Source organism: Equus asinus, chromosome 20, assembly GCF_041296235.1.
Source record: "Equus asinus isolate D_3611 breed Donkey chromosome 20, EquAss-T2T_v2, whole genome shotgun sequence".
NCBI classification, from domain to species: Eukaryota; Metazoa; Chordata; class Mammalia; order Perissodactyla; family Equidae; genus Equus; species Equus asinus.
Window position 1 is genome coordinate 59,839,985 of NC_091809.1, and position 27,609 is coordinate 59,867,593.

At 38.4% G+C, this 27,609-nt stretch overlaps 1 protein-coding gene and 1 long non-coding RNA gene across 2 annotated transcripts in view; one reads left to right on the plus strand and one right to left on the minus strand.

The window, feature by feature from the left end:
- MMP20 (matrix metallopeptidase 20) overlaps positions 1–17,891 on the plus strand; it is a 47,647-nt gene extending 29,756 nt beyond the window's left edge. Inside the window, exons 7-10 of the mRNA XM_014860010.3 lie at positions 234–370; positions 1,376–1,532; positions 14,582–14,685; positions 15,728–17,891. Coding sequence (XP_014715496.1) covers positions 234–370; positions 1,376–1,532; positions 14,582–14,685; positions 15,728–15,828 — 499 coding nt within the window. The 3' untranslated portion in view covers positions 15,829–17,891. The remainder of the gene's footprint in view (positions 1–233; positions 371–1,375; positions 1,533–14,581; positions 14,686–15,727) is intronic.
- Positions 17,892–21,565: 3,674 nt separating this feature from the next.
- LOC123279086 (uncharacterized) lies at positions 21,566–25,951 on the minus strand. Its single transcript, XR_011495662.1, has 3 exons — positions 25,781–25,951; positions 24,681–24,729; positions 21,566–21,972 (listed from the first exon to the last, which is right to left on the minus strand). It is a non-coding gene; the product is annotated as an uncharacterized lncRNA (long non-coding RNA).
- Between the last annotated feature and the right edge of the window lie 1,658 nt (positions 25,952–27,609).

Below are 27,609 nucleotides of genomic sequence, written 5' to 3' on the forward strand. Positions count from 1 at the left end.
ACAGTTGTTAGCTCAGGTGCCAATCTTTAAAAAAAAAAGGAAGAAGAAGAAGAAAATAAAAAGACAGAAGTTGTTTACTGAGGTCAAAAAACATGTTCTCCTTAAAAACAAGACAAGGGCAAGTGGCATTCAGCAATGGCTTCTGAAGTGTGGCTTGCAGTACAGTTCAGTCCAAGTTCAATTAAAGATCTAAATCAACCTTTGATCTTGATTTCTTTTGGATTGCCCAATAGGATTTTCTGGCGTCGGCAGATTCACTTGGCGGCAGGGATCCGGCCCAGCATGATTACCAGCTCCTTCCCCCAGCTTATGTCTAACGTGGATGCAGCTTACGAAGTGGCTGACAGGGGCACTGCTTACTTCTTTAAAGGTACCCCACAGATTTCCCAAAGAAAGAAATGGCAGGGGGCAGTGCCCTCTGTGTTTGGAACATCCAGTGCTAACAGCGTTTGTTGAGTGATCATGAAGTGTGTTCCGGTCACTCCTCCTCAGGTTGGGTATGAAATGCCACTCAATGGTATTATAACAATGACAGGAATGACGATGACTATCAAACTGTTCTCAGAGCCAAAGCTTTAACCTAGTGAGAAACTGCCAAGTCTCAGTGGCCGGGGAGCTAGAAACCTGGTTCCTGACCCCAGGACTTCTGCTCAGAGTGACATGACATACCCCACGGAGAGCCTCTAATTAAAAAAGCCAATATGGAACCCAATGAGGAGAACAATACCTTTGCTGCTATGCCATGCTCAGAAGCAATGGGGAATGGAGAGATACCTGTGATTCCAGAAGGTAGCACACACAATATCAATCTCTAGCTCCAGCCCTTTACTGCCTGAGTGACTTTGGGAAGTTACCTAACTGTTCTGAGCCTTCATTTCTTCCTGTGCAAAATAATTATAGTAATATCAATCTTGAAGATGTGACAATGGCTAGCCAATGGGAGTTATCCAATAAGTGGTAACTATCAGTTTTAGCTTATATTTTCTTGATCCTAAGGGATAAGAATAGAAGGCTAGTTTGCCAATATAAGTTAAGAATCATAGCATTTGCAAGTCACTTGCCCCCTGTCTCTCACAGATATATGAGACTTAAATGAAATTATAAATGAAAAGCTATCTTGAAAATATTGTGTTAAGATACAATTGTATCAACATTATTCATTTCTGTAGGTATCACAAGGGATTTTTGCCTTTAGGACAAACTTTAAGTCTTTCACTGAATTGAATAGTTAGAGGCTTATATCTCTTATTGGGTTATAGCCATGGCAAATACCCCAGAAACTAGCCCCAGTTATGATCCTGCCTAGAAATCCTCATGAGTGAAGTGCATCACTAAGTGGTACAGAGTTTTTGTAAACTTTAATTTCCATTTTCAGGCCCCCACTACTGGATAACACGAGGATTTCAAATACAAGGTCCTCCTCGGACTATTTATGACTTTGGGTTCCCAAGGTATGTGCAACGAATAGATGCTGCTGTCCATCTCAAGGATGCACAGAAGACTCTTTTCTTTGTGGGAGATGAATACTACAGGTATGCTTTTCTCCTTTTGATTGTTCAAATGTATTCAATGGGAAGGAAAAAAGCTTTTTGCAGAATGAATGAAAGGCAAGTTTGCAATAGCCCATTGACTCTTCTTGGTCACTGGGGTGCCATTTACTCTTGGTTGACACTGTCTTCAAGATATGGAACTGTCCAAATGATAAGTGAAACATTCCTTCATTAGTCCCATTCTTTGGTGTCTGGGACCAAACATCCCGACCTTTCAATGCACTTAGTAACTGAACATCTAGTGGCCCAAAAGAGTGGATACAGCATCCCCAAATACATAACTACCCACTTGGAATGCCTGAGGGGAGAACTGACTCTCTGTTATGTGAGTACCAATGCATTCCTGAATACTCTGTGATTTTGTGCCAAATGGATGTGGTCACGACTATGGGGCTCTTTGAAGGAAAGTTCTGCTGAAAGGAAAAGGCATTATTGCTAATTCCTTTTATCCAACCTAGGACATGAAGATACTTCTTATGCAAAGTGGATCATGTATAATTTCCATGCCTGTTTTGCAGAGGGTTATTGTAAGCAGATCTGAGTAAGGTGTCATCTGTCATCTAATCACTGCACATGGGGTCACACTTCATCTCACCTACTGGGTTTCTATCCTTAATTGACTCATGTTGAAGAATGAGTGCAGCTCTTTGCCAAGCTCTGCTTCTGCATACCTCCTCTTTATTCTCACTTCTCACTTTGGCATTGTTTGTTTCGCTGAACTTCAAAAGAAGGAAGCAAAAACAGATTGTAAGCAGGTGACAATGCTAAACACTTGAGGCCCATGATAGGGTCTAGTTGGAAGCAGGAGAGCACCCAACTTTAGTCCAAGGTTTCCATTTTATTTTATATCATCTATTTTTAGTAACCATTTCTGTGGCATAAAAGAAATTTATAAATAAATATTTTCCTCTTCTTCCACCTGACTGATATTATCTCCCAATTTGGCACTGAGACAGTAAAGAAACTGGAACGTAGATATATTTCATGAAAGGGAAAATTTATTTTATAAAAATGAATGCCAAACAAACGTTGACTCTTCTGGGCCACTGAGAGCCCTAGTAGCATTGCTCACAGTATCATGTGGTGTCATGAGCTGTCACTTTCAGTGCAATGTTTAAACCACTAAGCCAGCTATTTTTCTTTTAGATCTTGCTTTCTGAAACTGTGATAGTAATTCATTTATTAAGCCCCTAATATCTGCTGGACAGATTCTCCAAAGTCTTTCTTAAGATAAGGTGGCTGTAATCACAATGCTGATATACGGGAAGACACATATTAAGAAACCTAATTCCCGTCGTGGATTTTCATTTCAAAGAATGAGATCAAGAGATGCATGTATGAGCATGCGTGTGGGAGTGTGAGGGCATATATGTTATGATTATGCAGATAATTTGCCAAAGCTTGTTCACAGCCTCATTCTCGTTGGGGGGATTATCCACTCTCCTGTTATTTCTCTTCTCCATTTATCGTCTGATCTTTGGACTAATCTACACCCACCAGCACCCACAGTAAAGCATGCACCTCCACCCAGGCAGGATTGAGTCTTAACAGCTGACACAAGAGGCCTGATGAAAGTTTAAAATTTTCCGTAAATTTAAGGTTGAGGAGAAAGAGGGTCTCTGATTTTGATGATACCTGATGCCCCCTCAGGAAATAATACGGAACCTTTCTAACTGGGCCTTTGTGAGTGTCTATTAAGGAAATGTCTTTAGTAATCTAGAAAAAAATGAACCATTAAAAAGTTGGTCTAAGGTATGAACTCGAATGTTAAAGAGCTCGTTTTGCTGGTAAGGGAAGGAAATTGTGGTAGGCACTTTTAACATTAACCTTCTCCGGTATTGAGAGTATAAAGTGAGATAATGCATGTAGACACCTAGCACAGTTCCTGGCCCATAGTTGAGTACATTCAAAAAAGGTAACGGTTCAGGATTAGAAGGAATTTAAGTGCTAATTAACAAATAACTGCTTTAAAAGCTGTGATAATTAACAAATGATTGCTTGAATATTCCTCTGAGCAGCAATGCAGTCAAAGAGGGGATCAAAGGGAATTTCCTTTCTAAATACTGAAGGGTTCTGACATTGCACTGAAATTACTCCTTTTGGCAAAACATAGGCAATCCTTTCAGCAATGACAGTCTTCTACACACTCCAACACACATCGGCTTATTCACGAAGGAATAAAACAGACAACCTTTACCTACAGCTCAAAAGCTCAGAAAAAGCTCTTGTATCAGCTCTGTTAAAAACTCGCCTCTGAATTCTACCCATTTTGTTTAGCAGGGCCTCATGTATATGACATATTATTGTCATGTAAAGCCCTGTATTGGTTAAAAATTGTGCTCAGCTACTAGTAACAGAGACCCCAAAATAATTGTGGCTTAAACACATAAGAGTCTGTTTTTCTCATATATGTAAATGTCTGAAGTTTAACAGATTTAGGGCTGGTAAGGTGGGCCCACGGTCATTAGGGACCCAAGCTTCTTCTGACCCTTTGCTCCACTATTAACAGGTAGCTTCCACTCTCATGGTTGCCACCAGATTAGAGGTGACCAGTGAAGCTTCAGTCATTACATTCCTGTTCTAAACAGGAAGAAGGGGGAAGCTGGGAGGAAAAGGCAGAGGAGACAAATGAGTTTTACAGGTAAAGCACATTGCCACACTCAAAAATATAGAAGACGAAGAATTTACTATGTTGACACCCATTGACAGTGTGTTAGGACTTATTTCCCTCAGTCCTTCCTCAGGTTCTTCTTTGGTCCCCATGCTTGTTCAGTCTGTGACACCAATAATGTGCCAAGGGAAAAAAAGTCTCTGGATATGCTTGCTGTCAGGGAAATTCTCCAGGAACTTCTAGTGTTTGGGACCAGGTTTAGTAAATGATGCCATGAGGAAACTGTGGAGTGGAACTTCCTCCACTGAGGACTGAGGGTTGCTTGGGGCCAGGTTGGTTTAGGCTCTAAGAGTGAGAACACACATGTCAGCGTGGTAGTAACTTAGAAGGGAGCTACCCACAGACAACCACAAAGTAAAACCTAAAAGGGGGTTCTACCATGCTGATGCCGTTACATGCTATGTCACGGGTTGACGTGCTGGTTAAACTTTGCCAAGTAGGGCTACTTCTCCACACATCCATTTGCTTTTATTCCTTCTTTCCTCTTTCTAGCAGGCTCCAATGATCCAGCCAGTTTTTCTTTCTTTACATTACTTCCACCACCTATAGCTAATTTCTCCCTTTAGATGTTAGCCCTTACCTACCAATAGAGCAGAGGCTACACCAAGAAGTTTCTGGGGAGTACCATCAACTCCATCATTCTTTGAGATGGTCAGTGTTTTCTGAACTTTATGTAAAGTGTCTTGCAAATCTGTAGGTTCCATTCCTAAGTCACTCTTTCTATACAGATAGACTGGAGGCATAAGTGATGCTAAGTAGGACACAATCTTCTGCATTCTTTCCTTCCTGGATGCCTCAGGAATACTGGAAATGGATTTATTTATTTAAAAATCTGATACTTAGTCACCACAGAAAAATAAATAAAAAGTAATAAAAATAAGAAAGATGAGTAGAGTTAAATATCTTGCTTTTTAATCTTACATTTTAAAAAATGCATTACCAAATCAGCACATTTAACCTACATATATTGGGCATGATAATGTATCAGGCTCTGTACTAGGACCTTGACCCTCAAGAGAAGAAAGGCATAGAGTTTGCTGTTTAAGGGTGTGGGCAGGAGTAAGAGAGTGCTAATCTCAACTCTAACAGCAACCACCTGGCAACCTGGATCACCTTTCTGTTTTAGTTTCATCTTGTTCCAAATGGGGACAGAAATAGCATCTACTTCACGGAGTTGTGGGAATGAATGAGAAAAATGTGAAATGCATGTTGTATAACAAGTACCCAATTCATGTTGGGTGCTATTAATGCCCTCAATAAGTCGTACAGTTGAGAGAACATATATAGATAAATAATTACGAGCAATCCAAGCGCCACAAATCCCCTGACAGAAGATTGCACAGGGATCAGTGGGGCAAAACAAACAAAAAATAGTCAGCTCTAGCAAAGGTATCAGGAAAGAATTCTTAGAGGAAGCCATGAGTGAGCTTCATTTTGAGAGTCGTGTAGGAGTTTCCCAGGCAGGAGGCGGGAGGGGCGGGGGTGGCTTCCAGGCAGAGAGAGCAGATGAAGCAAAGGCACTGATGCATGAAATAGCCTGTGTATATGGGAAAAACCTCAAGCAGTTTGGTATGACTAAAACACAGGCTAAAATGAGCAATGTGACTCAAGGATAAGCAGGGTGTAGATCACGGAGGGCCTGTGCTTCTCTAGGGAAATCAGTATTTATTACACAGAAAAGAAGGATATCTTGAAGCATCTTCAATAAGGGAGTAAGCCAAAAGATTTGTGTTACAAAAATAGCACTCTGGCAGCACTGTGACTGGATTAGACAGACGGGACCAGATTGGCAGTCAGCTCAACCAGTTAGGCCAGAAGGGAGTGGGAAATGAATTCAAAATGCTCCAAGAAAAAACCATTTGTCAAACATGAAGGCAAAATAAAGACATTCCCAGATAAACAAAACCAAGAGCATTTGTTGCTAGTACATCTGCCTTATAAGAAATACTAAAGGAAGTTCTTCAGACTGAACACAAGTGAGCCCAGACAATAATTTTCATCCACATAAAAAAACAAAGAGCACTAGTATATGTAATTACGTAGTTATAAGAAAAATAGTATAAATGTATATATCTTCTCCTTTTTTCTCTTAACTAATTGAAAAATTAACTGTATGTTGTGGCTGGCCTGGTGCTGTAGTAGTTAAGTTTGCACACTGCTTCAGCAGCCCAGGGTTCGCAGGTTTGGATCCTGGGGATAGACCTAGCACTACTCATCAAGCCATGCTGTGGCAGCATCCCATATAAAATAGAGGAAGATTGGCACAGACATTAGCTCAGGGCAATCTTCCTCACAAAAGAAAAAAAATTAACTGTGTAAAACAATATATATATAATTGTATTTTGGGCCTATAATATATAGAAATATAATATATTTATCAATAACAGCACAAAGGAGGTTGGTGAGAGAAAACAAACTTTAGATTCAAAGATACAAAAAGACTGAAAGTAAAAGGGTGGGAAAAAATATATATATAATGCAAACAGCAACCATAAGAAAGCTAACGTGGCTATACAAATATTAGGCAAAAGACTTTAAAATAAAAAATGTAACTAGAGATAGAGAGGGACATTTTATAGGGTCAATAAAAGGGTCAATCTACCAGGAAGATGTACAATTATAAACAAACATGAAGCTAACAACAGAGCCCCAAAATGCCTGAAGGAAAAACTGACAAAAATGAAGAGAGAAAACAACAATTAAATAATAATAGTTGGAGACTTCAATAATGGAAAGAACAACTATGCGACAAGATGAATAGGGAAAGAAGACTTGAACAGCACTATAAACTAACTAGACCTAACAGACATCTATAGACCACTTCACTCACAAAAACAGAGTACACATTCTTCTCAAGTGCGTGTGGAACATTCTTCAGGATAGATGATATGTTAGGCTACAACACAAGTCTCAATAAATTTAAAACAATTGAAATCATACAAAAGATCTCCTCTGATCACGAAGGAATAAAGCCAGAAATCAATACCAGAAGGAAAACTGGAAAATTTATAAATATGTGAAAATTAAATAATATACTCTTAAACAACCAATGGATCAAAGAGGAAATTACAAGGAAAATTAGAAAATACTTAGAGATGAATGAAAATGAAAATACAACATACCAGATCTTGTGGATGCAGTGAAGGCAGTGCTCGAAGGGAAATTTATAGCTATAAATGCCCATATGGAAAAAGAAGAAAAATCTAATACAAATATCAACTTATTATGTTATATATCTGAATATATATATATATATATATCTCGAATCAATAACCTAACCTTCCACCTTAAGACACTTGGGAAAAAAAAGAGCAAATTAAACCAAAGGCAAGCAGAAAGATGGAAATAATAAAGATTACAGTGGAAATAAATGAAGTAGATAGTATAGAAGCAATTTGAGAAAAATCAACAATACTAAATTTGGTTATTTGAAAAGATCAACAAAATTGACAAATTTTTCATTAGATTGACTTAGTAAAAAAGAGAAGACTCAAGTTACTAAAATCAGAAAGGAAAGAGAGAACATCATTATCAATCTTTCAGAAATAAAATAGATTATAAAGGAATACTATGAATAATTGTATGCCAATAAATTAGATAACTCAGGTGAAATGGACAAATTCCTAGAAAGATACAAGTTGATGAAAGTGAGTCAAAAAGAAATAGTCTGAATAGACCTATAACAAGTGAAGAGATTTAATTCATAATCAAAAAATTATCCACAAAGAAAATCCCAACCTTAGATGCTTCACTGGTGAATTCTACTAAAACATTTAAAGAAGAATTCATCCCAATTTTCCACAAATTCCTCCAAAAAATAGAAGAGGAGGGAACACTTCCCAAATAGTTGTATGAGGCCAGCATTGCTCTGATACCAAAACCTGACAAAGACATCACAAGAAAATAAAGCATCAAACCAATATCTGTTGTGAATATGGATGCAAAAATCCTCCAAAAAATACTAGCAAACCAATTCAGCACCATATAACAAGAATTACACAGCATCACCAAGTGGGATTTTTCCCAGGAATGCAAGTCTGGTTTAACATCTGAAAATCAATTAATGTAATACATCATATCAAGAGAATAAAGAACAAAAACCATATGCTCATCTCAATAGATGCAGAAAAAGCCTGTGACAAAATCCAACACTATTGCATGATAAAAATACTCAACAAAGTAGGGATGGAAGGAAACTTTCTCAACCTGATAAAAGGCATCTATGAAAACCCGCACATATCAGCTTGTAAGACTGGATGCTTTCCCCCTAAAATCAGGAATAAAACAAAAACTTCCACTCTTGACACTTTTTTTCACCCTGTACTGGAAGTTCTAGCTAGGGCAATTAAGCAAGAATGAATGGAGTAAAAATCATCCAGATTGGAAAGAAAGTAAAAATATCTTTATTTGCAAGGCACATAATCTTTTACATAGAAAAACCTATGAAGTCCTTTAAAGAAACTGTAAGAACTAATAAACGAATTTAGCAAGTTTGCAGAGTATAAGTTCAATATGCAAAAGTCAATTGTATTTCTATACACTTCAATGAACAATCTGAAAATGAAATTAAGAAAACAATTCCACTTACAATATCATCAAAAAATATTTAGAAAGAAATTTAACAAAAGAAGAGGAAAACTTACAACCTGAAAACTATAAAACATCACTGAAAGAAATTAAACAAGATCTAAACAGAAAGATATCTCATGTTCATGGTTTGGAAGCCTTAATATTTTTAAGATGGCAGTACTCCCCAAATTGATCTACAGATTCAACACAATCCCTCTCAAAATACCACTGGCTTCTTTGTAGAAATTGTCAAGCTGACCTTTAAACTCTTAAAAATATGGAAACTCGTAGGTCCTAGAATAGCCAAAATATCTTGAAAAAGATTAAGCAACTTGGAGGACTTAAGACTTCTTGATTTCAAAACTTACTACAAGGGCTGGCCCCATAGCATAGTGGTTAAGTTCCATATGCTCCACTTTGCTGGCCTGGGTTCATGGGTTCAGATCCCAGGTGTGGACCTACACCACTTGTCAGCCATGCTGTGGTGGCAACCCACATATAAAAATACAGGCAAATTGGCATAGGTGTTAGCTCAGGGCTAATCTTCCTCAGCAAAAAATAAATAAATAAAACACTATAAAGCAACAATAGTCAAGACAATATGACACTACCATGAGGACAGAGATATAGATCAATGGAATAAAATTGACAGTCCAGAAATAAACCCATATATCTATGGTCTGTTGATTTTTGACAAGGATACTAAGGCCATTCAATGGGGAAAGAATAAAATTAACAATTAAAGGATTAAATAGGAGTTCCATTTTGTACATGTGGAGTTTGACGTGCTGGTGGGACCCAAGAATGGGACTGTCCAGAAAAGAGTTGGATATACAGGTCTTAAACTCAGAGAACTCAGCCTAGAGAGGTAAATTTAGATTTTATCATATAATCAGGTGGTAATTGAGGCCATTGATATTTTTCCACGTTGTTACAAATTCCTTGTTCCAGAGTCTTCTCACAATTATTTTCCTCATGGGCTCCCAGTTCCTGATTCTTATCTGGGATAGTACGCCACATCTTCTCATTCTTCTCACTTCTCTTCAATCCTGACCACTCTCCCCTCTGCCCTTTTCTAGTGTAGATCACAAAAACCCCTTCCTCCATGAAAGCCATGTGATGCCTGGCTAGAAGTGGATTATCAGCTTCAAAGGGGGTTCCAGATATCCATTTCCCTAGAAAGGCCTCATTGAAGAAACTTCCTGAAAACTTATATCTTAGGTATCTTACGAATAAATTCCCCTTTTTGCCATCCTTTTTCACATTCTGTTTAAGCCTCTTTTAGCAGACTCAGCTCCCCGTTCAGTACTTCAAAGGAGGCAGAATGGAATCATTTGTGCTGTTGACATATGATGGAAATCATCACAATCAAAACACCAGAAATCCCTAACAAATCTAAGTTCTGAGTGTAAAATTAAACAAAATGCAGGCACTTTACCAAAATAGTCCCCAAGACCTTAGATTACAAAGGTGAAGAGTAAGATAATATATCTGCAAAAGCACGTCAGATATCTATAGCACTGTGACACCACTAGTAAAGGTTAACTGTCAGCCATAATTTACTTAATATCTATACCCATTAATCAACAATAAACTATGAAACAAATGCCCATAAAGAAAACAAACAAAATTACAAGCCAATCATTTTTAGTTAGTATTTATGTTTCACAAATAAGACCTCTGTGATGAGAAAATGTATGCAATGATTTTAACAGGTACTAGTATATAGTATATTCACAGTAAAAATTTCTCTCTTTTCTTAATATTCAAATTTAGCTAAAATTTATTAATGGTTTACTATGTGTTAGGAATCATGCCGAGTACTTTTCTCATATTCTCTCATTTTCCCGTCTGCCTTCTCAACAATCTTGAGAAGTAGGTATTGCTATCTCCATTTCACAGTTAAACACGTCAAATCGCAGAGATTAAGTGATTAGGTCAAGGTCACACAGCTAAAAAATGATCCATCTGAGGGTGTATTTCACGTCCTCTGACTCCAAATCCAGAAGTTCTTCCCATCCACCACATATAGTCGTTCTTCATTCTCTTCACCATTTACATATTTATTTACTATCAATTAAAATACCCATCCCCATGATTCTCATCTTGTCATATAATTTCCTTTTCTTTTACCCTTGGTAAAATCCTCAACATACCAGTAGATCTTCTTAATGTTAATCGTTTCTGTGATTTGGTTCTCTGGTCCACCTCTTTTTAATCTCCAACATTCTCTAGCCCCCCGTCTCCACCTCTTCTTAAGCTTGCCTATTACTGCAGAATGTTATCCTGAAATGTGTGTAAAGATTAGGTAAAGATTAAACTCCTTGATGTCTTGGGATCTCAGATCAAATCACAAAGTTCACTCAATCTCGTACGAGCCAGTCAGAGTAAATGCTTCTTGGAGCCAAAATAAACTACAAAGTCTTATGGATTGGGCTTGCCTGGGTGCCTACATGTGCCAGGCAGCAGTGTGTGTGTCTGTAAATTGTCTCTCATCCTCTTGACCACTGTTTTCCAGATAAGGAAACCAGGGCTCAGAGCTCAGAGCACTTTCCCCTGATCACAGAGCCAGCAGATAACAGTGAAAATTCAAGCTCAGAGCCATGTGACTGTTCATGTTATGCTTTTTGCTCAATAACAGAAATCCTCAAATATCTGTCCACAATCCAAGGGCTAGATCATCACAAAGTTTTTCACTAGTCCACACTAGTCCACACCAAAATGAGAACAACAGCACAATATTATAAATGTAGGAGGTGTGGTCTGTGTCAGTATAAAGACGTTATTGGCAAGAACTATTTTTTATTCTGAGATTATGTTCTTTCTGTGTTTTTGGTGTAAAAGTTTCTTTTCTTTGTGAAATGACGATGAAAATAGGTGGTAATTTTTTGAGGGTTTGATGGTAATGTTCTTACTTGGTAAAATGAGAAGTAGGTAACCCTATATTAGTTTTTTAGGTCCTGTCTGCATCATGCCTACATAAAAGATCCAAATGAAATATTAACATGCTATCCGCTACTCCAAAATGTTGATTTGTGTGTCAGACTGATATTTTGAAATATCTTGATGTAGCGTTTGTTAAGAGTAATGTTCTTTGGAAAACAGTCGTAGGATAAAGGTTGGGAGGGCAGAGAGGGAGAGGCACTATTAAATACAGTCATACGATGCTAAACGATGGGGGTACATTCTGAGAAATGCATCATTTGGTGATTTCATCATTGTGCGAACATCATAGAGTGTACTTACAGAAACCTACATGGTATAGCCTACTACCCACCTAGGCTATATGGTGCCAATCTTATGGGACCAGCGTTGTATATGCGGTCCATTGTTGACGTCGTTCTATGGTGCACATATATAAGTGCACTGTATACAAGTGGTGGAAGGGGTGGAGGAAAGAAACAGTGTTTTTACAGTTCTGCCAAGGATTTTGCCTAGGTTTTTATAAATATGACTGAGAATTAAAATTCTGAGCTGGATACTGCTTCTCTAAAATTTCTTCTAAAATTTTATTTACATATAGTATTATCACCTCTGTTATCTTCTGAATAGGTATATATAAGATTTTAGATGTCACCACCACCCACCTTAGTGAACTTATGGACAGATAAAAAGAGAAAAATTTCTTTTTCACATCTTTCTGTTGAATTAATAGTTATTTTCTCTTTAAAAGTTATTACTGTATTACTTAAACTGTCTCTATTCTCAAGAAAGAAGATCTTTGCTCTGTCTTTTCATACTTTCCAGACTTCCCCATCCAATTTATATATAATAGAAGCAGATCCCAACTTGTACTAGGTTTACCTATGAAGATTCTTCAGTCAAGCCATTTGTTTGAAACTGAAAACACATTTTGCCCTAAAACAGTATGAATGGTGATTAAGTTTTCACACTCATTCGTAAATGTGTGTTTAACATACACAAAGGTAAGGCATAGCTCTAATTTTAATAGCTAAGCTTCCTATCTTCTATTCAGAGCAGACAAAAGAGGATAAATACATGAAAGGCATTCCACCATTTTCCCTAAGCATAGGGTCAACATTAGGCAAAGAATTCAAAATAGGTCAGATTCTCTGCTGTCCTCCCCCTGTATCTCCCTCTATATCTACACTCACCAAAGGCCTCTTAGTCACTTTGTCTTTTCTTTTGCATCCTGCTCCCCAAATGTTTTAAGCTTTAGAATTATCTTCCTCACTCCCTGCAATCAAGGCTTTCATTTTCTTAATACAACTGTCTCAGGGAAGTAAGAGAAGAAAAACAGCTTAATGAACAAAGATTAACATGTAAGCAAGCTGCACTTCCATTTTTAATAAAGGACTCCAGATTTCAGCCTCTGCAACAAAGTGAATAAAAGAATCTAGGCCATGGTGGAGTCAATGTGCCTGGACTGTTTCTCTTTTTCTCCAGTTTTTCCTAACTCCACTCTTGACACCTTCCAATCACCCCTGCTAATACTGTACGGGTGCCCTGTCCCCACACTCTGTATTGGCACTTCTGATGAAGATGAAACACAATAAGTGATTTCCATTTTCATCTGTGCTCCAGTAACTCATCTAGTTCAGTTTTCCCCTTGGCTTACTGGAAGGTTCTAATGGTTCTCCTGGAAAGGGAGTTTGGGGGAGTTAGCTTCCCTTCTATCCTCAACACTCCATAAAGCAGCTCACCCTCTAGTCAGTTTCAGCCTAACTTCTTTCCCAGTGTTTGACTCCTGCTCAGTATCATGAGAGATCTGCCCCCTGACCTGTGTAGTCATAGCCACATGAGAGGCAGGAGAGGGTCCGTGTGATCTGTTGCCATAGGAAACTGCCCAGTGGCCGAGGCACCAGCAGACATTGTCTGACCTTTTGGTGGGAAAGGATCGGGTGTCCACCTTGGGAATGTACCCACTGGGAGCTCTGCTGATAAAGAAGGGACTTTCTCACACTTCAAATGAATTTTTCTTGAAGAGGGGAGAGTCTGCTTTGCCTACTTGCTGAACTCATACAAGTCATGCTGATTCATATAAGTCACAGGCTTTTTTACAAGGGGTAATTTAGATGACAAAGAGATGCATTAATCAGTCTTCAGAATTATCATTGCATGGTGGTTGCTGATCCAGAAAAAAATACCTAAACTACTATTCAGTCAGTTGTATAATCTTTCCAGGAAACAAAAGCGATTTAATTTACTTTAACTGATTTAAAAGTCAGAGGCTCATATTCCACATTTTCTCACTTCTTAAATCTATCTATTGACCATTCACATATTTGTTTATTCATCTGTTGTGCATTATTTGTTCAATCCGTCCTCCATGGGTACATGGCAAGAAACCCATGAATAAAAGCTCCAGTGAAGGGCTTGCAACTGGTGAGCCGAGAAATTTACACATGGAAAGAGAGAGAGAATAATTACAACAGTAAATACAGCACAAAAAATATACGTAGAGTTCCTTTTGAAAGATAATACATATTTTTTTAATTATAGGAACATGTTGCTATAATATAGAGAATAACTAATTCTAAGCAATATATCTAGCAGTTTTTTAAAGAGATTGTTTAGAGCAAATGACTTCCAAACTAGTAGTCCCAGAACCTCAGGACCCTGGGACAGCAGTGATAGAATGTGTGTGTGTGTGTGTGTGTGTGTGTGTGTGTGTGTGTGTGTGTGACAGAAAGAGAGAGGGACAGAGACAGAGAGAGAAATTTAAAATAGGTCATAAGTCAGCCCTAGCTAAATATGATTGAGCAGCACAGTGCCATCTACAATCAATAAAAACCTCTTATTAATATTGTTTATGAAATGATACTTCCAGCTATGATGAACGAAAAAGGAAAATGGAAAAAGACTATCCAAAGAGTACTGAAGAGGAATTTTCAGGAGTTAATGGCCAAATAGATGCTGCTGTGGAATTGAACGGTGAGTGTTTCCACCAAAAACTTTCTTCGCGGCAATTATAACAAGAAATCTGGACTGTGCTTTAACATAACAGAAAATGGTTTTCCACATGGGAGTCCTTGATTCTTATTTTGGGTCCTGAGTCCCTTATAAATTTAGCGAACAAGATTAACCACTAGAAAGAATAAGTATAAAAAGTCTGCCATGGTTGTTCTCTCTTTGCAAATGAAAAGGTTTAAAAATGTAGCTTCAGTTCATTAGTCAATCACATCATAAAGTCCACCCAGGGCAAAATTACCCGTGTCATCTTTAAAATGCACATACTCTCAATCTTCTCAGTGCCTTTCCCCACTCCATCACCCAACACCTGAAAATTAACACATAGCTGGGAAAGTCGAATGGAAATGAACTGGGTTGAATAAATTTAATTGAATCTTTTGAATCAGTCAACACAGTTTTCCTGAATATATCGTATAGAGCTGGACACTGTTCAGAAATGCAAAGATAGTTCCAGATGTGGTCTCTGCTCTTGGAATGGTTAATATCTTTGGGAAATACCCCTCCATGTAACACAGATGAAATTAGTAACAAGCAAGACAATCTGTAATTTATATTGAATTCTGTGTTAGTCTTCATAGTAATTGCAAGAAGTGATCTGAGAAAAAAAAAGATCAGAACTAGAATCAGTAGTTGGAAATTTCATGGTTTTGAAGAATGGCTAGAGGTTTGACTAGGGAAAGAAATGGGAAGGTGATTTCCAGGAGGGGACAGCCTGGGCAGAAGCATGAAACATAATTGAGCGTGAGCTGTTGGATGACCCCAAGGAGGATGCCGTACCCTGGTTAGGACAGAAAAATGAGAGATGATTGAGAAGTCAGAGATGTCAGATTCGAGGGCTTGGTGAGAGCTGTCACCAGAGGTAATAGAGGACTAGCTAACTGCCACCTGACAAATTCCAAATTCCCCTTTGACACCAGCTCAAGAAAGTTAAAATCACAATCCTCCCATTTATATACTTGCAAGTCATTTTCAGTAACCACAGTTTCAACTTTGTCTCTTTTAGGCTACATTTACTTCTTTTCAGGACCAAAAGCATACAAGTATGATACAGAGAAGGAAGATGTGGTTAGCGTGCTGAAATCTAGTTCCTGGATTGGTTGCTAAACAGAGAAGTCTAGTCTTTCCTAAGGAATGAAGATGTCTGCAAGCAGCTGGTAATTGGATCTTAAGGACTCAGGCAGAATGCAGGATAGGGATTCTTCCCATGGCCTTCAAGTTTAAGGACAATTTAGAGTTCACTGAAAATAATTATGCTTCTAAATTTTTTCACAGTTGTGGATTCAGAATTTTAATCCAAACGGGAAATTCCTATATGATCAACTTTACACAAAATCAGAATCGACACAATGCATTCTTCTGTTAGACACTCATTGTTTTTTTCTTACCTAATATATTGAGGCAAATTGATAAGTTAGGTTTTTATTTCTAGGAAGAAGCCTACTTGTGGATTCCCTGACATATATTATAATTCTTTTAATAGGAAATGTCGTTACTTTACAAACTATAATTATTCTTTACAAGTGCTGGCTTTTGTGGCCTTAACATTTGTTATGATGAATATAAATTTATCCATCTTTACTTTAAACATATCACAAACAAAATACTGTGTAAGTTTTGTTTCTCACTGTTTGTTTGTTTGTTTGTTTAACTCTATGTGTACCCACTGGTCTTTGAAGCAGGTTATGGTGGGCAAACTTTTTCAAATCAATTTTCGTACTAGGCAAGAGCTGGGCACTTCGCAACAGGAAAACTTTCAACAAAGTCGACAAAAAGGTTGTATAAGAACAGTTCCTCATTTCTCTTTTCAGTTAATATTTACTAGCTTCTATCACACTTTATCTGGCAACAAATTCTATGTGCCAGTAGAAAACTCAGAGCTTGAGATGGTATCATGAGTATGCAGACCCAGAAGAAATAACAGTAAGTCACTCTATTTCCTGCTTCCTGGCATTGAAATGCCTCAATGAAACTGTCTTTAATCCATTGAAGTGAGTCTCTTCTGGATAGCTTTCCACTTACGGGAGTTTGTCTTTTGTTTTAGTTTTTCCTACTTCAAGCTAAACTTTTTTTTCCTACCTAGTCATCAGTATAGGTAAAATACAGCTGTCTGTGATTCTTATGTTTTTTTAATCTTACCCTCTAGAATGTAAGGATTCTAAACCATTTTAGTGGATCTAAAAGTAGATGACATTTAACACATTAAACTAAATACATTTAACGTGCTACACAGACTGCCTGGAACATCTACAGTGTTTAACACGTTAGCTATTACTGTTACTACCATTTATTAAATTTGTTTCATACACTCACTAAAAAGACTTAGTATTAAGAAGGGATAGGGCAGTTACTCAAAGTTACTCTAAGCTTTCCATTTGGTTTCAGTTACGGAAAGTGGTTATTTATAGCCACTCAGATGTTGAATCTTTACTGTTGAAGACAAAGTCTAGTATGCTTGCTTTCCAATGTCAACTGCCTCTATAGAATAAGAAAAGTCAGTTTTGCAAAAATAGTCAGCTGAGAAGAACTTCTTAACATCAATAAGCAACGAGGGAAAATAGTCCGGCAGTTCCTCAAAAGGCTAAATGTAGGGTTACCATGTAACCCAGCAATTCCTGTTCTAGGTATATACCTGTAAGAAATAAAAACATACGTCCACACAAAAACGTGCACACATTTGTTCATAGCATTATTCATAATAGCTGAAAAGTGGAAGCATGTCCCTCAAATGATGAGTGGATTTTTTAAAGGTGGCAAATTCATACAATTAAGTATTATTTGGCAATTTTAAAAAAAAGAGGGACTAATACATGGCACAACATGGATGAACCTTGAAACATTACACTAAGTGAAAGAAGCCAGGCACAAAGGCCACATATTGTACGATTCTATTTATACGAAATGTTCAGAATAAGAAAATCCAGAAACACAGTAAGCTGACTGGTGCTTGTCAGGAGCGGGGGGTAGGGGGAGTAGGAGGTGACTGCTAATGAGTATGGGGTTTCTTTGTAGGGTGATGAAAATGTTCTGGAAGTGATAATGGTGATGCTCACACAACTCTGTGAATTTAATAAAAGCCATTAAATTGTACAATTTAAATGGATGAATTGTATGGTATGTGAATTATATCTCAATAAACCTGTTATATTAAAAAGCTAATAAGCAAGGAGATCAAGGAGATATGATGATCTGTGCATGTCATGCCATCTGGCCAGCTGCGACAGGAACCACATGGCGATGGAGAGTCAGCCTGAAGACATCTGGTGCTGAGCACAATCAGCCAGATGTCCTCCTGTGTCCAGCGCTAGCCCAGGGGCACGAGCATTATAGACACTTCACTGAACGAATGAATGTTCCTGGAAGCAAAAAGCATGTGCTCTGAGTTCTGACTGACTGGATTCAAACCCCAGATCTGCTACATTTAGCTCTGTGATGTTGCTTAAATTCCCTAATCTCTGTCTCAGTTTCCTCCTTTGTAAAATTAGAATAGGAAGAGTACTTACCTCCTAGGGATATTTAGAGGCTTAAATGTATGAGTCAAAATATGTAAAGCTCTCAGGTAACCCCTGGTACCCTCTAGGAGCTCTATAATTGTTTGTTTTTGAAGCAATTGGAATTAATTTTGTTTTGAGATATTTTGGAGAATCTGTGTATATCCCTTGAGATAGGTGTACACGTGATGAACTGTGGCACCACAAGGATTGATAACCAGTGACCTGAAATTTTTCCTTCCCAAATTGCAAATGAAGGCAATAAGCAAGTAATATACTGACTGTGGTTAACCCCCATTCCCTAAAAATAATTCTTATAAACCTTCACTCTTTTGTTGAGCAGGAGAGCTCCTGGCTCCCAGATATAGTTGTGTGTATTTTAGAAAGATACAGTCTCTCTAAAGTACGAGAAATAGTGATTGTGTTTATGTCAAAACTCAATCAGAACTTTTATATGCTCACTTGAAACCAGAATTTTGTGCAGAAATAATTTATAACATGTACTCCCCACTTGGCTTCAGAGTAACTAAGTACAAAAATGTTTTGTTAAATAACAATTTTGAACCAAGTATGGTTCAACTGCTACTTTTAGGATCAAGAAGCAGCAGAACGAAGTTTGCTTTCTGATGACCTCTGTGTATTGTCCTATTAACCTCAGTGATAACTGTTGATGGGCAGTCCAGAAGCCCATGGAAAGCACCAGAAGGCTACTAAGGGATGAATGGATTCACCCAGGGCGCATGGGGGTGGTGGGGGCGGTCGGGGGATGGGAGCACGGGGTTGGGAGGAAGATTCCCTGATAGTTCCACATCAAGTTTTCTGTGGCTAGAACCAAGCTCGCTTCCGTTTAGCCTGGTGTGAAATGGCAGACCCAGCTTTGTTGAGCCCTCTGTTCCTTTTCCAATGTTATATGCAAACACCTTAAACTTGCATTTCACATAGGCGGTGACAAACAAACTACGTAGTTTTTTATTTGGAATTCTGTGTGCTATACTCAAAAATTATCACAGTCTTCGAGTGCTTTCATTTATATCTTACTCAGGTGTTTTCTCTTTATGCCTGTTTTTCGTGATTTCCTTCTACAGACAATGATATTGAAGGTTCTTTGTGAATATTCATAGCTAAAATTACCTGATGAAAAGGCATTTGAGAAGAAATGCCTAATGCTGGTCAACAGGTTGGAGTTTTAGGCTCCTATAACGGAGTATAGGAAAGTCTAGGCCAAAAGATTTTCTGCATTTGTTCCCTGGAGGCCTGAATAAAAGGAGGAAATAGTATCCTCTGATCATCTTCCCATTTCCATCCCCAAGTGGCTTGTCAACATGATCAAACTAAAGCACATCCTGTTACTCTCAAAATGCCGTAATCCCTGCCTTGCTCCCGCCACCTAGACTCTTGAACTGAAATAAGGGCAGAACTGGGAAGCCTGCTGGTAAATAAATTATGGTAGGAAATTAATGAATGACTTTGGGGTCCAAAAGAGGTTTCCTTTTTAAAGGCACATATCCTCATTTTAATCTCTTCTCCATTAATCTGAGTCCAACATCCTTTCCTTTAATTCAATACATCATTTTAAATGGTTGGGGATGAAATTAAACATGTGTTGCACAATGCAGCACTTTGTTCTGACAAAAGTGGGAGGATAAATCAGGAGAGAAAAGGATGGGAGAGAGACAATGAGAAAACAGTTGCAAAAGACCAATTGAGAAATATAACCTAAAAATGTAACATTTTAGATCATCTGCAGTGGAAAAAAAAGCATGTCTGTATATATAGTTAGCAATTTGTTTATTCTTGGAAAATCCCGAGCCTGTAATGCAATGATAAATAACGTGAGCTCTTGAGGTTGGGTAATGAATGTGTTTCCAGCTGCCTCTATAGAGGACGGGATATCAAAAATCCTATTAGGGCGCATTCCACGTGAATCTCAGACTGCCCATGATTGTAGTAGTAACCTTACAAAATTTTAGACATATCCGTATATGAATTGGCAATTTCTGGAAGTTGATATTTTTATCAGCAGTTTCTTTAGAAAGATTATTTCAAGTTTTATCTTCATAAATAATTCATTCAGGCTTTTTGAAGGACCTAGCTACCCCCACCATCTCCACCCTCACTATTCATTCTTAATTCATTAAAAAATATTTATGAGCCTTGACTTTATGTTGGCACCAGCCTAGGTGCAGCTGCTTTTCTAGTGTAAACTGCTGCCCTCAAGGAGTTACATTCTCATGGGAGAGACATTGAATACTCAAATGAATAAATAAATCTAGACATATTGAAAGACACTGGAAATGCTTTGAAAAAAAGAAATAAAGCAGGGAAGGGGAAAGGGTGTTGGAGTGTCATTTTATAAAAGCGTGTTTGGGGAAAGGATAGACTGAGTCGGGGATGTTTATGCAGAGATGTGAGTGAAGGGAAGGAAGGAGCCATGGGGGTCTCTATGTAGAGGAAGCCATTAGTGCAAGCCTTTGAGCTAGGAGGGGGTTAGGTATGTTTGAGGCACAGCAGGAAGGCCAGTGTGGCTGGGAGCAATGAGAGAGAAGAAAAGTAGAAAGAGGTGAAGTCAGAAAGGAAGCCAGCCAAACTCTGGAGAGCCTTGTGGGAGACCTAAGGAGACTGGATTTCACAGTAATGAGATAAGAAGGGTTTTGAGCAGACGCATAACATGATCTCAGTTATGGTTCAAAGGGCACTCTGGCTGCTGGATGGCACACAACTTGTAAAAGTGTATGAGTGAATGCAAGGACACCAGACAGTGGCATTTTCCATGGAAGAGATGATGATGGTGCTGATCGAGGAAGGAACAATGAAGATGCTAAGAATGGTCAGATTGAAGAAAATTTTCCAGGGAAAGCCAACAAGATTTGCTCCTCAAGTGTATGTGAGATTTAAGAAAAATAGGGGAGTCAAGAATGACTCCAAGGTTTTTGGCTGAAGCAAGTGGGAGAATGGTGGTGAAAGGAGGAACGCTAGAGGAAGCACAGGTTTATGAGGGCTGGAAATCAAGGGTACGATTTTGAATTTATTGGGTTTGAGTTGCCTGTTAGACATTCAAGAGGCGATGTCTAATTAGGTAGATAGATAGAAAAGCATGAGGTCAAGGAGTAATTTGGAGCTGGAGATAGAAATTTGGGAGTCATAGCCCTTGTATTGTTATCTACAACACTTTGAGCCTTCCACCTCCACAGACTACCAAGGAACCTCGGGCAAAAATGGATTATAAAAGAATAAGAAGGCTGATAAAAATGATCTTAAGTTTTTGTAATCACCAGCCAGTGTTCAGTTTACTAATCCACTCTTCCTCTCCTCTTCAAGAACATTGTTTAATTTTCAACAAGTGTTTTTGAGGTTTTGAGGGTTTCTTTCTTTGGTTTATACGTTTCTTGGTATAAAAATCTAAGAACAAATCACAAAAGAAAATACAATACCTTAGTGATTGCTCTTCTCTCAGAAAGTTGTGGTAGCCTAGGAACTCATTAAAAAAGAGTGAAAAAAACTTTCAAAATTGAAAAAAAAAACTCCATTTTGTTGTTACAGTGAAAACACCTCTGTTTGCAATCTCACCAAGCCTTACAGAGAAAGGGACAAACAAGGTCTCTGCCACATTCTTCTGTCTTTGCCTGAAAACCAGTGTGGCTGTGTCTTTACCTCAGGCCAAGGCCTTCCCAGTACCCAAATCAATGTTCAAGATAACAGTTACTCCTGGAACCTCAGTCCAGCGATCAGTGGAGTTTGTCTCAAAGGGGCCAGTCTTGCTCTGAGAGAGAGAGAGAGAGAAAGGGGGAGAGAAAGAGAGGAAGAAAAGATGAGAGGGAGAGAGCACTTTGTGTAAAATACTTGCATCTATGTCCCTGAGGGATATTAGCCTGAGATTTTCTTCTCTTGTGTTTGTTTGGTTTTGCTATTAGGTTTATGCTGCCCTCATAAAATGAGTTGGGAAGTATATCCTTCTTCTCTGTTATATGAAAGAGTTGGTCTATGATCAGTATTATTTTTATCTTAAATGTTTAATAGAATTTACCAGTGAAGCTGCCTAGGTCTGAAGTTTTCTTTGTAGGAAAGTTTTAATTACAAATTCAATTCCTTTAATTCATATAGGTTATTCAGATTTTTTTATTTTCCCTGTCTTTGTTTTAGAAAGTATATCTTTCAAAGACACTGTCCATTTCAAACGAGTTGTTGAGTCTATTGGCATCAAGTTTTTAAATAATATTTTCTTAAGATCCATTTAAAATGTATAGTAAATATTTTGAGGTCCCCACTTTCATTCCAGAAATTGGTAAGTTGTATTTTTACTCTTTTTTTTAAGATTTTTTTTTTAAATTTTTCCTTTTTCTCCCCAAAGAGCCCCCGATACATAGTTGTATATTTTCAGTCGTGGGTCCTTCTGGTTGTGGCATGTGGGACGCCACCTCAGCATGGCCTGATGATCAGTGCCGCGTGCATGCCTAGGATCTGAACTGGCAAAACCCTGGGCCGCCAAAGCAGAGTACATGAACTTAACCACTCTGCCACGGGGCTGGCCCCTACTCTTTTTTTTCCTTAATCAATCTAGCTAAGTGTTTGTCATTTTTATTTATCTTTTCAAAGAACTAACTTTCATTTTCATTGATTTTTCTCAGCTGTATGTCCATTTCCTAATTTATTGATTTTTCACTCTGATTATTTCCATACTTCTACTTACTTTGGTTTAATTAGCTCTTCTATTTCAAGCTTGTATCTTAATCATGACCCTTTTCACACCCTTATATTGTTTATCTGATCCCTTCTCTTTTTTTATTTTCCCCATCAATCTCTCCATTTGTTTCCTTGGAAGCAACATGTTTTTTGTTTCTTTCTCTGTATGTTCATTTTCTATTTCTTTGATTTCTCCTTGATTTCTATTATCTTCTTCATTTTATATTCTTTGGATTTATTTTGTTCTTTTTTTACTTCTTAAATGAGACACATTAATTTTGAGTCATCCTTCTTTCCTAATATAAGCAATCAAGGCTATAAATTTTCCTGTTTTTATTCAATTCCCTAGTTCTATGCATTTTTTTGGTGAGGAAGACAGGCCCTGAACTAACATCTGTTGCCAATCTTCGTCTTTTTTTTTTTTTCCCCAAAACCCCAGTACGTAGTTATATATCCCAGTTGTAGGTCATTCTAGTTCTACGTGGGACACCGCCACAGCATAGCTTGACAAGTGGTGCATAGGTCCACACCCAGGATTTGAACTAGCAAAACCTGGACCTCCAAAGCAGAGCATGCAAACTTAACACTCGGCCAGAGGGCTCGCCCCAAATCCCCAAGTTTTAAAACATGCTATTCTCATTATTGTCTAGATCCAAGTATTTTAAAATTCACAATATAATTTCTTTTCTTTTGCCCATGAGTATTTAGAAGAACACTATAAAGTTTCCAAACATTTAGGAATATTTTCAATTAATGTTTTTGTTACTGACTTCTAATTTAATTCCCTTGTAGTCTGAGAATGCAATCTGAATGACATAAATTTTAAAAAATTTGCTAAGACTTACTGTAATTTGTCTTTTGACTTAATACGTAATCAAATTTTTTTAAATACTTTCATGTGTTCAGATATAGGTTTTCAGTACGTGAACTTTCTTTTGAACACCTTCTCACTAATTTCCTCTGTGAGCTCACATTTCCATGAGATAATTAGTTTCCCTGGCTAGAGGAAGGATGATGCCCACATTGCAGGTTGTGCCTTCTTGCAGAGTTTGGGGAAGGGGGAGGAATCGAAGCACCACAGGGCAGAGTGCTTGGTGACGAAGTCTGGACTCAACCACTCTCATTTCTCATCCTCATCAGTGCATCCTCCCCTCAGGAAGGTCTCAGAAATTTAGCGTCAGGTTCTGAGCATTTCTGGGGACTGCTGCTATGTGTGTCTGTAATTTTCTAGTGTCTAGCCTGGGGAGGAGCGAGAGAAGGGATCTTTCAGAAGCTGGCCAGCCTAACTATATATATTGTCGTTGACCTCCCATCTTTGCTGGCATCCAGCATCAATTCCACATTAATTGATTCAAAAATATTTATTGAACATGGACGTGACCTTTGTATTATATCAGCAAACAAAACAAAACCCTTTGCCCTCATGGAACTTCCAATGTACCTGAGGAAGACAGGCGGTAAGCAGTAGACACAATAAGTGATTAAGATAGATAGTATGTCAGAAGATGATAAGTTCTATGGAAAAAAATAATTATAGAGCAGTATTTGGCAATTGGGAATCAGGGATTGGGGATGTCGTTTGTAATTTTAAGTGTGGTAAGCCAGGGAAGACCTCACTGAGAAGGTACAAATTAAGTAGTATCTTCATGAGAAAACAAACTCATTTCTTATTTAAAAATAAAATAAAATTACACGTATTATACTTAACACTGATAAATTAGAGAAAAGAGTTAGCTTTTTTCAAAAAAACCAAAATTATTAAACCATTCTAATTTGCCAAAGACTTACAGTTATTATACGAACTCAAATTCTTAAGATGTATCTGGGTTAACAGTCTCTGTAAAACAGGATATTTTTAAAAAGTTAATATAGTTACCATGTTGAAACTTCACTTTTCTTATTTTTCATGAATTTAGGGAAAATTAGAATTATATGAGTGCTTGTTTATCTCTATAAAAAATCAGAACAGAGCTTCTTTAATTTAGGAGACATTATAATCTAATTTATTAATCCCTTTCAGTACTAATACCTTCCCGAAGTTGGAAAGCATTCTCCACTTTCACAGTTAAAGGACAGGGCCATTTTCAGTTACAGAAACTAACACATGCAGACACATAAGCACATAGAGAGCTTATGGCTTCAGTCTCACACTTCAGCCGTGAGTTAAGAATAAACACAGAAATACGAAAACTACATCTAGATGCAGCTCCAGATCTCACAGAGCTATTCTCCTTCCCAGTGGGCACGAAATTCTGAACTGATTTGAACTCACAAATAGATGAACAGACAGACAAACAAACAAAAATGACTAACCAACCATGGCCCATAGGACATGGCCATTCAAAATCATGTGCCTTAAATTCAAAATTTTTTATCATATCAGCAATATCATTCAGCAAGTTTCCAAACCGAGAATGCCATAACTAAAAGTCATCTGTAAAGCATCTATATTATACACATTTATAACTATGAAATATCTAAAAACATTACAGAGGAAATAGAAAGAAAGGAAGGAAGGAAGGAGGAAGGGAGGAAGAAGTAGAATTGGCTGACAGTTTCATAATTGTACCAAAAATTATTTCAATGAGGCCTTATTCATAAAACATTGCAACCAAGTGTAAAAATTCTACTGAGAGAATAAAAGAACATTGAGTTAAACTTTACCAAATGAGAGTTTAATTCTTACACAGATAAGGCTGTCCTCAACAGTGAAAACTGTCAAGCATTTCAATGCAATACCTGTCATACCAAGAAACCCTGCCTCGTGGCCTAGCATCATAGGACCTACCTTTGTCTATTTTGGGAAGTCAGCCAATTCCTGCCCAAGATTTAATTATTCTAACAACAGAGCCCAAAATTCCCAAACATGACTACGTGTCTAAACTCACCACGATGTGCCAAGAACTTGAGGCCGGTAAAGCTTGGGAATTTAAGTACCAAAGAGCACCAAACCACAGCACTGTTAACAAAATAGAGTCAAGACAGTCCCCAAGTTATAATTGAGTTGTATTTCAAAACTTTGTCAGTTGGCTCTTCAGAAGTCAGAACATATTTCCCAGGATGATGATCTTAGAAACTAACAAAAGATTAGAGGGTGTACACCTATAAGTAGAATTCTTAGATCATATCTGTGCTTCTGTCCAGCTTTAATATAGACCATCAAATCATCTCAAAAGTGGTTGCCCTCAGATGCCCTCCAACCAGGAGTGTGTGAATTCCAGTGAGTGTTCATCGGCATGGAGCATTTTTTATGTGCCAAGCACTGTGTAAGTGCTTTACACGTGTTGTTCCGTTTAATCTTCACAACAACTCGGTGAGGTGGCTATTACTGTTTTCTCCATTTTTAGGTTAAGTGAACTGGCCCCAGTTACGTAGCTAAAAAGAAGCAGAGCCAAGATTGGAACCCGCGTCTGATGCTCTTAGCCACTAAGCCTTCCCTGAGAAAGACTTCAGTGCAATTACAGCCACAGAGCAAACACATAGGAAAAATGCCCTCATAATACACTAAAGGAAGAGCCGCATTTAGTCCTGTGCATAAATCAACCATCAGTTCTACATAGGGATGTACCTGAGGGCTGACGGGAACAGACAGGAGGCTTCCAGATGGAGTTAGCACAGGGTGAGGATTCAGAGATTTGGGAGGAGGGGAGGGATGGCTTAGGCAAGGCTGGGACAACACACAAGTGAGGTCAAGAGCTCTGTGACTTGGCTCACTCTGCCCTCTGCATTTGCAGCCTCATGTGTCAGTGACATCCTTAGCAGGGAGTTGTCTGACTTCCCAGAGCTCTCCCCAGAATAACACAGACCCCAGGGCTCTGAATGAAAGAGTGATTTTCACACACATTTCACCTTTCTTTCTCAGGGGAGAAAATTGCTTTATCTCTTCCTGGAACTCCACCCTTTGTTCTTTGGCTCTGTTTGTTGTTTCTGAGTGGGATTTTCTTTCTCTCTTCCTCATTCCCCGGTGCTGTACTATCCTGCCTCGCCACTCTGATGGGAATTCTTAAAATGCCGGCAGCCTCTTTGATCAGCTGAGCCTTGCAGACCTAAAGTAAACCCTGGGAAGGGTGCTCTGAGCCTCTGGCTCTCTGACCACCTTCCCACAACCCACAAGTGGAGCGTGTCTGAACACAGATCATTGGTTTTCTCCTCTTAAAACTCTTGGACTAGTCCCTGAGGGAGGGAAACCTTGGGAGACCCAATCTGCCTCTTTGAGATCCAGCTCAGCCCGGCCTTACACTCAGGGTGGACACTTTCCTGAGCCAGCTTAGAGTGCTGCATTTTAGCTCAAGTGGCTCCAAATATCCACCTTTGAGGTCACACTTTTCTCTAACATCCAAATATAAAAATGAGGGCCCCTCCTTCTGCACTGGGTCTCAAGTTATCAACCCCCCCCACCCCGCCACCGCCCCTCACCAAGCACCACCACCACTCAGATCCTCTGAGAATTGCCATGCTAGGGGGACGCTTACATCTCTGTCATCTCTTATTTGTCCTCATCATCTCTTCCCCAAACTCCTTCTCTAAGTATCATAGTCATCTGTGCCTTGTCACCCTTCCAGGCCTGCTGTCCTCTTCAGCGTGAACACAGCCCTTCTTCCCCAGGTCATCACAATCCCAATGTTGATGTGAGTAGCAGACTTATTACAGTTTTAAGGGGAAGATTAGAGCGCAAAAGAGGAAACAACTTGCAATTGAATGTCAAAGAGCTCTTGTA